The 15,064-nt window shown below is 43.0% G+C and overlaps 1 protein-coding gene across 1 annotated transcript in view; it reads right to left on the reverse strand.

The window, feature by feature from the left end:
• Positions 1–283: 283 nt before the first annotated feature.
• The window catches only part of LOC112247654 (slit homolog 1 protein-like), a 219,991-nt gene continuing 205,210 nt past the window's right edge, over positions 284–15,064 (reverse strand). Inside the window, 6 exon segments of the mRNA XM_042306258.1 lie at positions 284–2,267; positions 3,400–3,611; positions 4,194–4,482; positions 8,078–8,232; positions 8,414–8,544; positions 8,736–8,964. Coding sequence (XP_042162192.1) covers positions 2,029–2,267; positions 3,400–3,611; positions 4,194–4,482; positions 8,078–8,232; positions 8,414–8,544; positions 8,736–8,964 — 1,255 coding nt within the window. The 3' untranslated portion in view covers positions 284–2,028.

Consider the following 15,064-nt stretch of genomic DNA (forward strand, 5'->3'; position numbering starts at 1 on the left):
CCTACAGCAGATAAGTTTCAGTCAACTGTGACTGTTTCACTTGAATCTTAAAATTACTTCTATCTACGGCGGAAAATGTCCCCAATTTAAAATGACAGAAATTTAACCGAACACTTCAACAAAATCAACACGATGATCAAAACCCTTTCACTATATTTCAGAGTATGGTAAATACAGGAGAAATGTTTGCATGGTAACTCCACCCACTCGGGCCCAACAGACCATGAGGAACCTGTCTGAGCCAGAGGGTTCGAGCTCTGTCACAAAGACCTTCCAGCTTTTCTTTTTGTTACACTACTTTTTATTGTAACTTTGTATTCCTTTTTTCCAATCATTTTTGAAAATCTGCAACAATTATTATGCCTTTTATACTCTACAGGAAAAAGTCTTAAGAGAAAATAAATAAAACAAAACAGCAGACAGACTTTTAAATGAATTACATGTCATGTTCACATGGAAGACAACACATACAATATTAAACGTGTTTTTACATAAATACTGCCTCCTATAAAAACAAGGCCAACCATTCGCTACCTTGTTTTGGACAATTACAAACAAGCTTGTTTGAGCAATTGAAATAAACAAATGAAAACAGCTATGGAACCAATCAAATGCCGTCCTGCCCGTTCCATTGGAAGCTTCCAGAAAACACAGATTTACTCTTTAACATATAAAAATACTATACCAAAATGAAATACAAATATATATATATTAGAATCTGTTAGGCATTTTTGTATAAAGAGAGGGCTAAAGGAGTTAGGTTACATCAGAAAACAACATATAATGCAAAACAAATGAAATTAGACATAACAAAACAAACAAAAAATGATACTCTGCACCTTTGTTCTGTAATAATATACATCATGATAAGAAAAAGCTCTACATAATCATTTGCAAACTTCTTGCATGCAACAGTTTGCACACGTTTAATACTGAAGGCATTAAGGGGCCTAATCATCCTGCTCAAAGGGGGGAGGGCTTATGCAAATCATCCAGATGCAATGCATGCTGGGAGATGGGTCTCCAACGGGCACTGCCTGCTCCAGATGGGGTTATAGCTTATAGCCTACAGTAGGGAAATGGAGAGTCAACCTGCATCACAATGTGTATTGCTTCTAATGAAATGACCTTTCTGCTCAGACAGAAAATGTGTGTTTGTGTGTGTTTCTTTCTGCTCAGACAAGGCCTTTCTCTACTGTGTGGGTGGGTGTATGTGTATGTATGTGCACTGTGAAGGGCACTGATTTTCAGTGCAGTAGTGTTATAAATAAGGAAAATAATGGACATATCTTGTTCTAAAGACTCCAGGAGTCAAATAAGCTTCGGACTAGACCAGCTATAGCCCGACCTAGCCCTAGCTCTGCTCAGCCCAGCACAGCTCAACTGCAATCCGGCCCAGCCCAGCTAAGCCTGACTTTATTTGGCTCAACTCAGCCCAGGCAAGCTTATACCAGCCCTGCCCAGCTTCTGCTCAGCTCCAGCCCAACTCCAGCCCAGCTTCTGCTCAGCTCCAGCCCAACTCCAGCCCTTGCCTAACCAAACTCAACTCCAGCCCAACCCCAGTCTCCTCCCTCTCTTTCAATATCTCTGTACCTCTTCCCTCCTGCCACCCTGACCAGGCCAGACGCTACATTACACACACAGCCATCAGGAAGAAAAGATGAGAGATGGTGCTGAGGCTATCTGGGACCTAATGGATGATGTCCAAGAGGCCAGAGGTTGAGACCATGTGTGTATGAGGGGTTGGTTGAGTCCTTGCTCTGAATGCAACACCTTTCACATCTTTAGAACCCTTTCGAAACAATGTTGCAGATACAATGGTTTGGTTGTTGTGTTTCCTCTGTGTTTCTGTAGGTCACGCACCCAAAGAAAGAGGAGGTAATGTCCTATTTTATAAAGATTGCTGTCCATAATACATAGCGGTTTTTATATACATTTCTTTATACTATTTCTCTTATTTCTTCTTCTTCTCTCTCTCTCTGTGGTGCGTTCGGCGGCGGTGGCAATAGCAGGTTTGTGTGAAGCGTGCTACATACAGCCCACGCAGCCACACTTGATGGTCTTCTCCACTTCCTCGCTGAATGATCTTCCGTCGCTGCACTCAAAGGTGTATTTGCGACGTTTCATTCGCTGGCTGGCACAGCAGGCACCCGTGTCGCAGGCGCCGGAGCACTCTACCCAGGAGACCATGCGTGTGGTCTGGCAGATGGTGTATCCACGCTGCACCTGGTAGAAGTCCCTCACAGGCTCCCCTCGACACTCTGACTCTGTAGGGGAGGAAAGATAGAGACACTGACTCTGTAGGGGAGGAAAGATAGAGACACTGACTCTGTAGGAGAGGAAAGATAGAGACACTGACTCTGTAGGGGAGGAAAGATAGAGACACTGACTCTGTAGGGGAGGAAAGATAGAGACACTGACTCTGTAGGAGAGGAAAGATAGAGACACTGACTCTGTAGGAGAGGAAAGATAGAGACACTGACTCTGTAGGGGAGGAAAGATAGAGACACTGACTCTGTAGGAGAGGAAAGATAGAGACACTGACTCTGTAGGAGAGGAAAGATAGAGACACTGACTCTGTAGGGGAGGAAAGATAGAGACACTGACTCTAGGAGAGGAAAGATAGAGACACTGACTCTGTAGGGGAGGAAAGATAGAGACTGACTCTGTAGGGGAGGAAAGATAGAGACACTGACTCTGTAGGGGAGGAAAGATAGAGACACTGACTCTGTAGGGGAGGAAAGATAGAGACACTGACTGTAGGAGAGGAAAGATAGAGACACTGACTGTAGGAGAGGAAAGATGGAGACACTGACTGTAGGAGAAGAAAGATATAGACACTGACTCTGTAGGAGAGGAAAGATAGAGACACTGACTCTGTAGGGGAGGAAAGATATAGACACTGACTCTGTAGGGGAGGAAAGATATAGACACTGACTCTAGGGGAGGAAAGATAGAGACACTGACTCTGTAAGGAGGAGCCCACATTAAGATACATTTCAAGAAAGTTTAATTAGCACAACATTTTAAATGTTTCTGACACAAAATCACTCAGCCTTCTTGGGAACCTTTAGTGGGTTTGGGCTGGATTAGCTCTTGGTCTGTTTGTATCAAAGACAACAGAGACAAGATAAGTAAACTAGGATGACAGACAGTCCACAATGAGAAAGATAAACTCTCACTCTCTCTCCCATCTGCATCACAGAGTTCTCTGTGTTTCCACAGTAGTAATAAGTGTATGTGTGTGTGTGTGTCTCCTACCTGCGTCACAGAGCTCTCCGATGTATCCACAGTAGTAATAAGTGTATGTGTGTGTGTGTGTCTCCTACCTGCGTCACAGAGCTCTCCGATGTATCCACAGTAGTAATAAGTGTGTATGTGTGTGTGTGTGTGTCCTACCTGTGTCACAGATTTCTCCGCTGTATCCAGCCTCACAGTGACAGTAGGCGTCTCCTGAATCAGACGTCTGACAGTGTCCATGTTTACAGTTGTGGCTGCGGCAGGGGTTAAACAGCTCCCCCTGCTGGTTACACAGGGCACCACGGTAACCCTCCACACACTCACAGCGGTAGGACTGCAGGTCCAGGGGAATACACTTCCCATGCACACACCTAGGTAGAGGGAATATAAATCAATCAATCAATATTCACTCCATGACCAAAATTATGTGGACACCTGCTGGTCGAACAAAATCATGGGCATTAATATGGAGTTGGTCCACCCTTTGCTGTTATAACAGCCTCCACTACTCTTCTGGGAAGACTTTCCACTAGATGTTGGAACATTGTTGCAGGGACTTGCTTCCATTCAGCCACAAGAGCATTAGTGAGGTCGGGCACTGATGTTGGGCGATTAGGCCTGGCTCACAGAGAATGCCAAGAGTGTGCAAAGCTGTCATCAAGGCAAAGGATGGCTACCAAAATATATTTTGATTTGTTTAACTCTTTTTTTGGTTACTACATGATTCCATATGTGTTATTTCATAGTTTTGATGTCTTCACTATTATTCTACAATGTAGAAAATAGTAAAAATAAAGAAAAACCCTTGAATGAGTAGATGTGTCCAAACTTTCGACTTGTACTGCATGTAATGATTTGTCTCAAACTGTTCATATGAATTTCAGTTTGAGACTTGGTGAAAACCAAGTGAAATGTAATGCATTATCATCATAACTCCAGTGGTCTGTTCCTACTTGCTGCCCTGGCATGGGTTGTCGGCAGGCTGGTCACAGTGTGGTCCGCTCCAGCCTGGCTGGCAGTGGCAGACTGGTCCCTGTGGCCCGTCTGGCTGGCAGATACCATGCAGGCAGTAGATCTTCCTACATGGCTCACAGCCTGGCACCACGCCCGGCTTCATCTGGGTCTTAGTGAAGTCCTGCAGCTCATTGTTGATATACAGGTTCTGGATGCAGCCGTGGAAACTGGAGCCATTCTGGATCTGCCAGAGCCGGAAGGCTGCCGAGTGGACGTCCACGGGCATACCTGAGAGACGGAGGAGAAGGAGATAGAGGAGGAAGAAGGGAGATGTTGGTTAGAGTTGTATGGGAGGGGGGAGCAGAGAAACAGTTAACACAGGACTGATATGGAGGTAATGAAGGAAGAGGAAGAGGCTTTTTCAAAAATGTGCAAGTGAATATCCTGCAGCCATCTGATGGAAGTGTGAGACAAAATACTACTTCTTTATGACAAGTTAGGACAACTAAGAGCCGAATCCTCCAAAACTTTCACTATCATCAACATCTGATTTATAGGACATGTTGGTACAGAATGAATAAATATGCTACTGAGCCAGTAGAGAGGGAAAATATAGAACCAGGTCCATTTCCCAATATTTTGAATGAAAGTTTGATCAAAGAATTCAATTAAATAATTAACATTTGACTATTTTTTTTTATTCAACAGTGATTTGACACTAATTTAATTCCCGAAACAGCATCTTTGAAACAGAGGACAGTGAAAAGGAGAAGGGGTATTGGGTGATGTGTAGCATACTCTTTCATACAGTGGCCAACAGTCACAAATATACATAACAGTGCATTACACCACAGTACAGTACAGTACACCACAGTACAGTACACCACAGTGCAGTACAGTACACCACAGTACACCACAGTACAGTACAGTACACCACAGTACAGTACACCACAGTACAGTACAGTACACCACAGTACAGTACACCACAGTACAGTACAGTACAGTACACCACAGTACAGTACACCACAGTACAGTACAGTACAGTACACCACAGTACACCACAGTACAGTACAGTGCACCACAGTACAGTACAGTATACCACAGTACAGTACGCCACAGTACAGTACACCACAGTACAGTACACCACAGTACAGTACACCACAGTACAGGACACCACAGTACAGTACACCACAGTACAGTACAGTACACCACAGTACAGTACACCACCATACAGTACAGTACAGTACACCACAGTACAGTACACCACAGTACAGTACACCACCATACAGTACAGTACAGTACACCACAGTACAGTACACCACAGTACAGTACACCACAGTACAGTACAGGTCACCACAGTACAGTACAGTACAGTACACCACAGTACACCACAGTACAGCACCAAAACATAATATCACAAACTCTGGACACACAGCCATTTCTGATATCAGATCAGTTCAATTTCAACTCTCAACGCTTTAATATCAAGAATGGCTAGTCGGGTTACAGAGCATTACTCACACGTTTGGGGTGGCAGGTAGCCTAGTGGTTAGAGCATTGGGCCAGTAACTGAAAGGTTGCTAGATCGAATCCCCGAGCTGGCAAGGTAAAACTCTGTATTTCTGCCCCTGGACGAGGCAGTTAACCCACTGACTTGCCGAGTTAAATAAATAAATAAAAAGTTTAAAAAGTTTAAAAAAGAAACAAGGAAATCATAACCTATGCCAATATACCACATCACATATCCAGAGTGAAGACTGTGTCTGGTAGGACAGAAATAGTACAATATACCACATCACATATCCAGAGTGAAGACTGTGTCTGGTAGGACAGAGATAGTACAATATACCACATCACATATCCAGAGTGAAGACTGTGTCTGGTAGGACAGAGATAGTACCACATCACACATCCAGAGTGAAGACTGTGTCTGGTAGGACAGAGATAGTACAATATACCACATCACACATCCAGAGTAAAGACTGTGTCTGGTAGGACAGAGATAGTACAATATACCACATCACATATCCAGAGTGAAGACTGTGTCTGGTAGGACAGAAATAGTACAATATACCACATCACACATCCAGAGTGAAGACTGTGTCTGGTAGGACAGAGATAGTACCACATCACACATCCAGAGTGAAGACTGTGTCTGGTAGGACAGAGATAGTACAATATACCACATCACACATCCAGAGTGAAGACTGTGTCTGGTAGGACAGAGATAGTACCACATCACACATCCAGAGTGAAGACTGTGTCTGGTAGGACAGAGATAGTACAATATACCACATCACACATCCAGAGTGAAGACTGTGTCTGGTAGGACAGAGATAGTACCACATCACACATCCAGAGTGAAGACTGTGTCTGGTAGGACAGAGATAGTACAATATACCACATCACACATCCAGAGTGAAGACTGTGTCTGGTAGGACAGAGATAGTACCACATCACACATCCAGAGTGAAGACTGTGTCTGGTAGGACAGAGATAGTACAATATACCACATCACATATCCAGAGTGAAGACTGTCTGGTAGGACAGAGATAGTACAATATACCACATCACATATCCAGAGTGAAGACTGTGTCTGGTAGGACAAAGATAGTACAATATACCACATCACATATCCATGAAGACTGTGTCTGGTACAATATACCACATCACATATCCAGAGTGAAGACTGTGTCTGGTAGGACAGAGATAGTACAATATACCACATCACACATCCAGAGTGAAGACTGTGTCTGGTAGGACAGAGATAGTACAATATACCACATCACATATCCAGAGTGAAGACTGTCTGGTAGGACAGAGATAGTACAATATACCACATCACATATCCAGAGTGAAGACTGTGTCTGGTAGGACAGAGATAGTACCACATCACACATCCAGAGTGAAGACTGTGTCTGGTAGGACAGAGATAGTACAATATACCACATCACATATCCAGAGTGAAGACTGTTTCTGGTAGGACAGAGATAGTACAATATACCACATCACACATCCAGAGTGAAGACTGTGTCTGGTAGGACAGAGATAGTACAATATACCACATCACATATCCAGAGTGAAGACTGTGTCTGGTAGGACAGAGATAGTACAATATACCACATCACATATCCAGAGTGAAGACTGTGTCTGGTAGGACAGAGATAGTACCACATCACACATCCAGAGTGAAGACTGTGTCTGGTAGGACAGAGATAGTACAATATACCACATCACATATCCAGAGTGAAGACTGTTTCTGGTAGGACAGAGATAGTACAATATACCACATCACACATCCAGAGTGAAGACTGTGTCTGGTAGGACAGAGATAGAGATCTATAGGAATGTGTTTAATAGGGATGAATGAAAACTGGAAATAGTAGGAATCACAGAAATAGAAGACTATACAGTATGTATTATATGGTAGGAATACTGTATGTATTCTGAACACTGTGGGCCTTGAGAGGTGACGCTCATAGGGCCAAGGGTTTAATGTTGTGCACTATATTAGACACCAGTGTTGCTGAGTGTTTGTATACGTGTGTATGAGGTTTATATTGTAGGCAGGAGTATGTAGCTTTATCAGTGTGTTTCTTTTATGTGTGTTCATAAATGTGTGTGTGCGCTGTGTGTATGCTGGACGTTCTCTAACAAACAGTGGTTATGGGGGATGGACTGAGTGAATTGAGGTTTGGAGTTGGGTAGGTTGCAGGATTGGGTCAGGATATGGCTCGCTTGAGGTAGTTGGGGTTTTGGGATGGGGGTGGGTGTGTGGGTGGGGTTTGGGTTGCAGTGGGGGGTGACATTGACAGTAGTGTAGTAGTTGTAGTGCCTGCAGCAGAGGAGGAGGAAGTAGGTGTGTTCTGGAGAGGGCCCCTACCCCCCACGTATAGCGGAGCCTCCCCGTTAAGGGGACGGACCCCCCCCAGGCTATCCATGGTGGTGGGGAGACCCCCGTCGATGGACAGGTTCACCATCTGGTCAAAGGTCACCAGCTCCACCGTGTGGAACTGACCATCGTTGATTGTCTCAGTACTGCAGACAGAGAGAGAGAGGGAGGGATGGAGAAAGAAACAACCAGGAGAGAGTGGAAGAAAGAGACAGACAATGTTGCTGTTGTGCTTATGTGTTTGTTTGTTTTGTCTGTGTATGTGTGTGTGTGTGTGTGCAGTCTGTGTGATTATGTGTGAATGTGTGTGTGTGTTTGCGTGTTTACCTGTAGATAGCATGTCCAGGCTGGCTGCCAGGGTCGTAGCTGACCTTAACGTGACCTTGATACATCTCTACAGCGATGTGATCATTGTCTCCATTATACAGCAGGATACCATTCTCCTCTGCTGTCGACACCTGGGGACACACATCACAATAGAATAAAAGGTATGCACATTTCCCTTTGACATCACTGTCACAATCCAAATATCCAAGTTACTGTACATGCATGATCTCAAACACATGCCTGTTGAATTGATCGTTCAGTACCTGCAGTGTATAAGCTTTGTGTGTGTGTGTTACAGTACCTGTAGTGAGATGTTAGATACCTGCAGTGTGATGTTAGCCTGGGGCCAGTTCTTGAGGTCAGAGAGCAGCAGGTAGGAGTCTCTGTCTATGAAGTTAACGCTGACCAGCTTCTCACAGCGAGGCCCTCCGAACCCAGGGAGACACTGGCACAGTGCCCGGCCTGCCCGCTCCACACACGGGGCACCGTTCTGGCAGTCTGCCAGGTCACACAGAGACCGCGGGGAGGGGGGCAGCTCACACAACTGACCACTACGGGAGGATGAGGGAGGGGAGGTTTTGAAGAGAGAGAGCGAGACAGAGAGCGAGAGAGGAGAGGAGAGGAGAGAAGAGAGAGAGATAAGGGTGAGTAAGTCAAAATGATAGATTCGGAAGAAGAAGTATTCGCACAGATGGCTTGATATTGTTCTAAGTTGCGTGTGAGTTCTATGGTTTGTGTGTGAGTTCTATGGTTTGTGTGTGAGTTCTAAGGCTTGTGTGTGAGGTCTAAGGCTTGTGTGTGAGTTCTAAGGCTTGTGTGTGAGTTCTAAGGCTTGTGTGTGAGGTCTAAGGCTTGTGTGTGAGGTCTAAGGCTTGTGTGTGAGGTCTAAGGCTTGTGTGTGAGGTCTAAGGTTTGTGTGTGAGGTCTAAGGTTTGTGTGTGAGGTCTAAGGTTTGTGTGTGAGTTCTATGGTCTGTGTGTGAGTTCTAAGGTTTGTGTGTGAGTTCTAAGGTTTGTGTGTGAGTTCTAAGGTTTGTGTGTGAGTTCTAAGGCTTGTGTGTGAGTTCTAAGGCTTGTGTGTGAGTTCTAAGGTTTGTGTGAGTTCTAAGGTTTGTGTGTGAGGTCTAAGGTTTGTGTGTGAGTTCTAAGGTTTGTGTGTGAGTTCTAAGGTTTGTGTGTGAGTTCTAAAGTTTGTGTGTGAGTTCTAAGGTTTGTGTGTGAGTTCTAAGGTTTGTGTGTGAGTTCTAAGGTTTGTGTGTGAGTTCTAAGGTTTGTGTGTGAGTTCTAAGGTTTGTGTGTGAGTTCTATGGTTCTATGTGTGTGTGTGTGAGTTCTAAGGTTTGTGTGTGAGTTCTATGGTTTGTGTGTGAGTTCTAAGGTTTGTGTGTGAGTTCTAAGGTTTGTGTGTGAGTTCTATGGTTTGGTTTGTGTGAGTTCTAAGGTTTTTGTGTGTGAGTTCTATGGTTTGTGTGTGAGTTCTAAGGTTTGTGTGTGAGTTCTAAGGTTTGTGTGTGAGTTCTAAGGTTTGTGTGTGAGTTCTAAGGTTTGTGTGTGAGTTCTAAGGTTTGTGTGTGAGTTCTAAGGTTTGTGTGTGAGTTCTTGAGTTTGTGTGTGAGTTCTAAGGTTTTGTGTGTGAGTTCTAAGGCTTGTGTGTGAGTTCTATGGTTTGTGTGTGAGGTCTAAGGTTTGTGAGTGAGTTCTATGGTTTGTGTGTGAGTTCTAAGGTTTGTGTGTGAGTTCTAAGGTTTGTGTGTGAGTTCTAAGGTTTGTGTGTGAGTTCTAAGGTTTGTGTGTGAGTTCTAAGGCTTGTGAGTGTGAGTTCTAAGGTGTGTGTGAGTTCTAAGGTTTGTGTGTGAGTTCTAAGGTTTGTGTGTGAGTTCTAAGGTTTGTGTGTGAGTTCTAAGGTTTGTGTGTGAGTTTGTGTGTGAGTTCTAAGGTTTGTGTGTGAGTTCTAAGGTTTGTGTGTGAGTTCTATGGTTTGTGTGTGGTTTGTGTGTGAGTTCTATGGTTTGTGTGTGAGTTCTAAGGTTTGTGTGTGGTTCTAAGGTTTGTGTGTGAGTTCTAGTTCTGGTTTGTGTGTGAGTTCTATGGTTTGTGTGTGAGTTCTAAGGTTTGTGTGTGAGTTCTAAGGTTTGTGTGTGAGTTCTAAGGTTTGTGTGTGAGTTCTGGTTTGTGTGTGAGTTCTGAGTTCTATGGTTTGTGTGTGAGTTCTAATGGTTTGTGTGTGAGTTCTAAGGTTTGTGTGTGAGTTCTAAGGTTTGTGTGTGAGTTCTAAGGTTTGTGTGTGAGTTCTATGGTTTGTGTGTGAGTTCTATGGTTTGTGTGTGAGTTCTAAGGTTTGTGTGTGAGTTCTAAGGTTTGTGTGAGTTCTAAGTTCTAAGCTTGTGTGTGAGTTCTAAGGTTTTTGAGTGTGAGTTCTATGGTTTGTGTGTGAGTTCTAAGGTTTTGTGTGAGTTCTAATGGTTTGTGTGTGAGTTCTAAGGTTTGTGTGTGGTTCTAAGGTTTGTGTGTGAGTTCTAAGGTTTGTGTGTGAGTTCTAAGGTTTGTGTGTGAGTTCTAAGGTTTGTGTGTGAGTTCTAAGGTTTTGTGTGAGTTCTATGGTTTGTGTGTGAGTTCTGGTTTGTGTGTGAGTTCTAAGGTTTGTGTGTGAGTTCTAAGGTTTGTGTGTGAGTTTGTGTGAGTTCTATGGTTTGTGTGAGTGAGTTCTAAGGTTTGTGTGTGAGTTCTAATGGTTTGTGTGTGAGTTCTAAGGTTTGTGTGTGAGTTCTAAGGTTTGTGTGTGAGTTCTAAGGTTTGTGTGTGAGTTCTGAGTTCTAAGGTTTAAGGTGTGTGAGTCTAAGGTTTGTGTGTGAGTTCTAAGGTTTGTGTGTGAGTTCTAAGGTTTGTGTGTGAGTTCTAAGGTTTGTGTGTGAGTTCTATGGTTTTGTGTGTGAGTTCTATGGTTTGTGTGTGAGTTCTAAGGTTTGTGTGTGAGTTCTATGGTTTGTGTGTGAGTTCTTTGTGTGTGAGTTCTATGGTTTGTGTGTGAGTTCTATGGTTTGTGTGAGTGAGTTCTAAGGTTTGTGTGTTCTAAGGTTTGTGTGTGAGTTCTAAGGTTTGTGTGTGAGTTCTAAGGTTTGTGTGTGAGTTCTAGGTTTGTGTGTGGTTTGTGTGTGAGTTCTAAGGTTTGTGTGTGAGTTCTATGGTTTTGTGTGTGAGTTCTAAGGTTTGTGTGTGAGTTCTATGGTTTGTGTGTGAGTTCTAAGGTTTGTGTGTGAGAGTTCTAAGGTTTGTGTGTGAGTTCTAAGGTTTGTGTGTGAGTTCTAAGGTTTGTGTGTGAGTTCTAAGGTTTGTGTGTGAGTTCTATGGTTTGTGTGTGAGTTCTAAGGTTTGTGTGTGAGTTCTAAGGTTTAAAGGTTTGTGTGTGAGTTCTAAGGTTTGTGTGTGAGTTCTAAGGTTTTGTGTGAGTCTAAGGTTTGTGTGTGAGTTCTAAGGTTTGTGTGTGAGTTCTAAGGTTTGTGTGTGAGTTCTAAGGTTTGTGTGTGAGTTCTAAGAGTTTTGTGTGAGTTAGGTTTGTGTGTGAGTTCTATGGTTTGTGTGTGAGTTCTAAGGTTTGTGTGTGAGTTCTATGGTTTTTGTGAGTTGAGTTCTAAGGTTTGTGTGTGAGTTCTAAGGTTTTGTGTGAGTTCTATGGTTTGTGTGTGAGTTCTAAGGTTTGTGTGTGAGAGGTTCTAAGGTTTGTGTGTGAGTTCTAAGGTTTGTGTGTGAGTTCTAAGGTTTGTGTGTGAGTTCTATGGTTTGTGTGTGAGTTCTATGGTTTGTGTGTGAGTTCTAAGGTTTGTGTGTGAGTTCTATGGTTTGTGTGTGAGTTCTAAGGTTTGTGTGTGAGTTCTAAGGTTTGTGTGTGAGTTCTATGGTTTGTGTGTGAGTTCTAAGGTTTGTGTGTGAGTTCTAAGGTTTGTGTGTGAGTTCTAAGGTTTGTGTGTGAGTTCTAAGGTTTGTGTGTGAGTTCTAAGGTTTGTGTGTGAGTTCTAGGTTTGTGTGAGTTCTATGGTTTGTGTGTGAGTTTGTGTGTGAGTTCTAAGGTTTGTGTGTGAGTTTTGTGTGTGAGTTCTATGGTTTGTGTGTGAGTTCTAAGGTTTTTGTGTGTGAGTTCTATGGTTTGTGTGTGAGTTCTAAGGTTTGTGTGTGAGTTTGTGTGTGAGAGGTTTGTGTGTGAGTGAGTTCTATGGTTTGTGTGTGAGTTCTTGGTTTGTGTGTGAGTTCTAAGGTTTGTGTGTGAGTTCTATGGTTTGTGTGTGAGTTCTAAGGTTTGTGTGTGAGTTCTAAGGTTTGTGTGTGAGTTCTAAGGTTTGTGTGTGAGTTCTAAGGTTTGTGTGTGAGTTCTAAGGTTTGTGTGTGAGTTCTAAGGTTTGTGTGTGAGTTCTAAGGCTTGTGTGTGAGTTCTAAGGTTTGTGTGTGAGTTCTAAGGTTTGTGTGTGAGTTCTAAGGTTTGTGTGTGAGTTCTATGGTTTGTGTGTGAGTTCTATGGTTTGTGTGTGAGTTCTAAGGTTTGTGTGTGAGTTCTAAGGTTTGTGTGTGAGTTCTAAGGTTTGTGTGTGAGTTCTATGGTTTGTGTGTGAGTTCTAAGGTTTGTGTGTGAGTTCTAAGGTTTGTGTGTGAGTTCTAAGGTTTGTGTGTGAGTTCTAAGGTGAGTTTTGTGTGTGAGTTCTAAGGTTTGTGTGTGAGTTCTAAGGTGAGTTTGTGTGTGAGTTCTAAGGTTTGTGTGTGAGTTCTAAGGTTTGTGTGTGAGTTCTAAGGTTTGTGTGTGGTTCTATGGTTTGTGTGTGAGTTCTATGGTTTGTGTGTGAGTTCTAAGGTTTGTGTGTGAGTTCTATGGTTTGTGTGGTTTGTGTGTGAGTTCTAAGGTTTGAGTTGTGTGAGTTCTAAGGTTTTTGTGTGTGAGTTCTAAGGTTTGTGTGTGAGTTCTAAGGTTTGTGTGTGAGTTCTAAGGTTTTTGTGTGTGAGTTCTGTGTGGTTTGTGTGTGAGTTCTAAGGTTTGTGTGTGAGTTCTAAGGTTTGTGTGTGAGTTCTATGGTTTGTGTGTGAGTTCTATGGTTTGTGTGTGAGTTCTAAGGTTTGTGTGTGAGTTCTATGGTTTGTGTGTGAGTTCTAAGGTTTGTGTGTGAGTTCTATGGTTTAAGGTGTGTGAGTTCTAAGGTTTGTGTGTTCTAAGGTTTGTGTGTGAGTTCTAAGGTTTGTGTTGAGTTCTATGGTTTGTGTGTGAGTTCTAAGGTTTGTGTGTGAGTTCTAAGGTTTGTGTGTGAGTTCTAAGGTTTGTGTGTGAGTTCTATGGTTTGTGTGTGAGTTCTAAGGTTTGTGTGTGAGTTCTTGTGGTTTGTGTGTGAGTTCTAAGGTTTGTGTGTGAGTTCTAAGGTTTGTGTGTGAGTTCTAAGGTTTGTGTGTGAGTTCTAAGGTTTTGTGTGAGAGTTCTAAGGTTTGTGTGTGAGTTCTAAGGTTTGTGTGTGAGTTCTAAGGTTTGTGTGTGAGTTCTATGGTTTGTGTGTGAGTTCTTTGTGTGTGAGTTCTATGGTTTGTGTGTGAGTTCTATGGTTTGTGTGTGAGTTCTATGGTTTGTGTGTGAGTTCTAAGGTTTGTGTGTGAGTTCTATGGTTTGTGTGTTTGTGTGTGAAAGTTCTATGGTTTGTGTGTGAGTTCTAAGGTTTGTGTGTGAGTTCTAAGGTTTGTGTGTGAGTTCTAAGGTTTGTGTGTGAGTTCTAAGGTTTGTGTGTGAGTTCTGTGTGGTTTGTTTGTGTGTGAGTTCTAAGGTTTGTGTGTGAGTTCTGGTTTGGTGAGTTTGTGTGTGAGTTCTAAGGTTTGTGTGTGAGTTCTTGTGTGTGGTTTATGGTTTGTGTGAGTTCTATGGGTTTGGTTTGTGTGAGTTCTAAGGTTTGTGTGTGAGTTCTATGGTTTGTGTGTGAGTTCTAAGGTTTGTGTGTGAGTTTTGGGTTTGTGTGTGAGTTCTTGTGTGTGAGGTTTGTGTGTGAGTTCTAAGGTTTGTGTGTGAGTTCTAAGGTTTGTGTGTGAGTTCTAAGGTTTTGGTTTGTGTGTGAGTTCTAAGGTTTGTGTGTGAGTTCTAAGGTTTGTGTGTGAGTCTAAGGTTTGTGTGTGAGTTTTGTGTGTGTGTGAGTTCTAAGGCTTGTGTGTGATCTATGGTTTGTGTGTGAGGTGAGTTCTTGGTTTGTGTGTGAGTTCTAAGGTTTGTGTGTGAGTTCTAAGGTTTGTGTGTGAGTTCTAAGGTTTGTGTGTGAGTTCTAAGGTTTGTGTGTGAGTTCTAAGGTTTGTGTGTGAGTTCTAAGGTTTGTGTGTGAGTTCTAAGGTTTGTGTGTGAGTTCTAAGGTTTGTGTGTGAGTTCTAAGGTTTGTGTGTGAGTTCTAAGGTTTTGTGTGTGAGTTCTGTGTGAGTTTGTGTGTGAGTTCTAAGGTTTGTGTGTGAGTTCTATGGTTTTTGTGAGTTCTATGGTTTGTGTGTGAGTTCTAAGGTTTGTGTGTGAGTTCTATGGTTTGTGTGTGAGTTCTAAGGTTTGTGTGTGAGTTCTATGGTTTGTGTGTGAGTTCTAAGGTTTGTGTGTGAGTTCTGTGTGTGGTTTGTGTGTGAGTTCTATGGTTTGTGTGTGAGTTCTAAGGTTTGTGTG

Source organism: Oncorhynchus tshawytscha, linkage group LG25 (genome assembly GCF_018296145.1).
Source record: "Oncorhynchus tshawytscha isolate Ot180627B linkage group LG25, Otsh_v2.0, whole genome shotgun sequence".
Classification (NCBI taxonomy): Eukaryota; Metazoa; Chordata; class Actinopteri; order Salmoniformes; family Salmonidae; genus Oncorhynchus; species Oncorhynchus tshawytscha.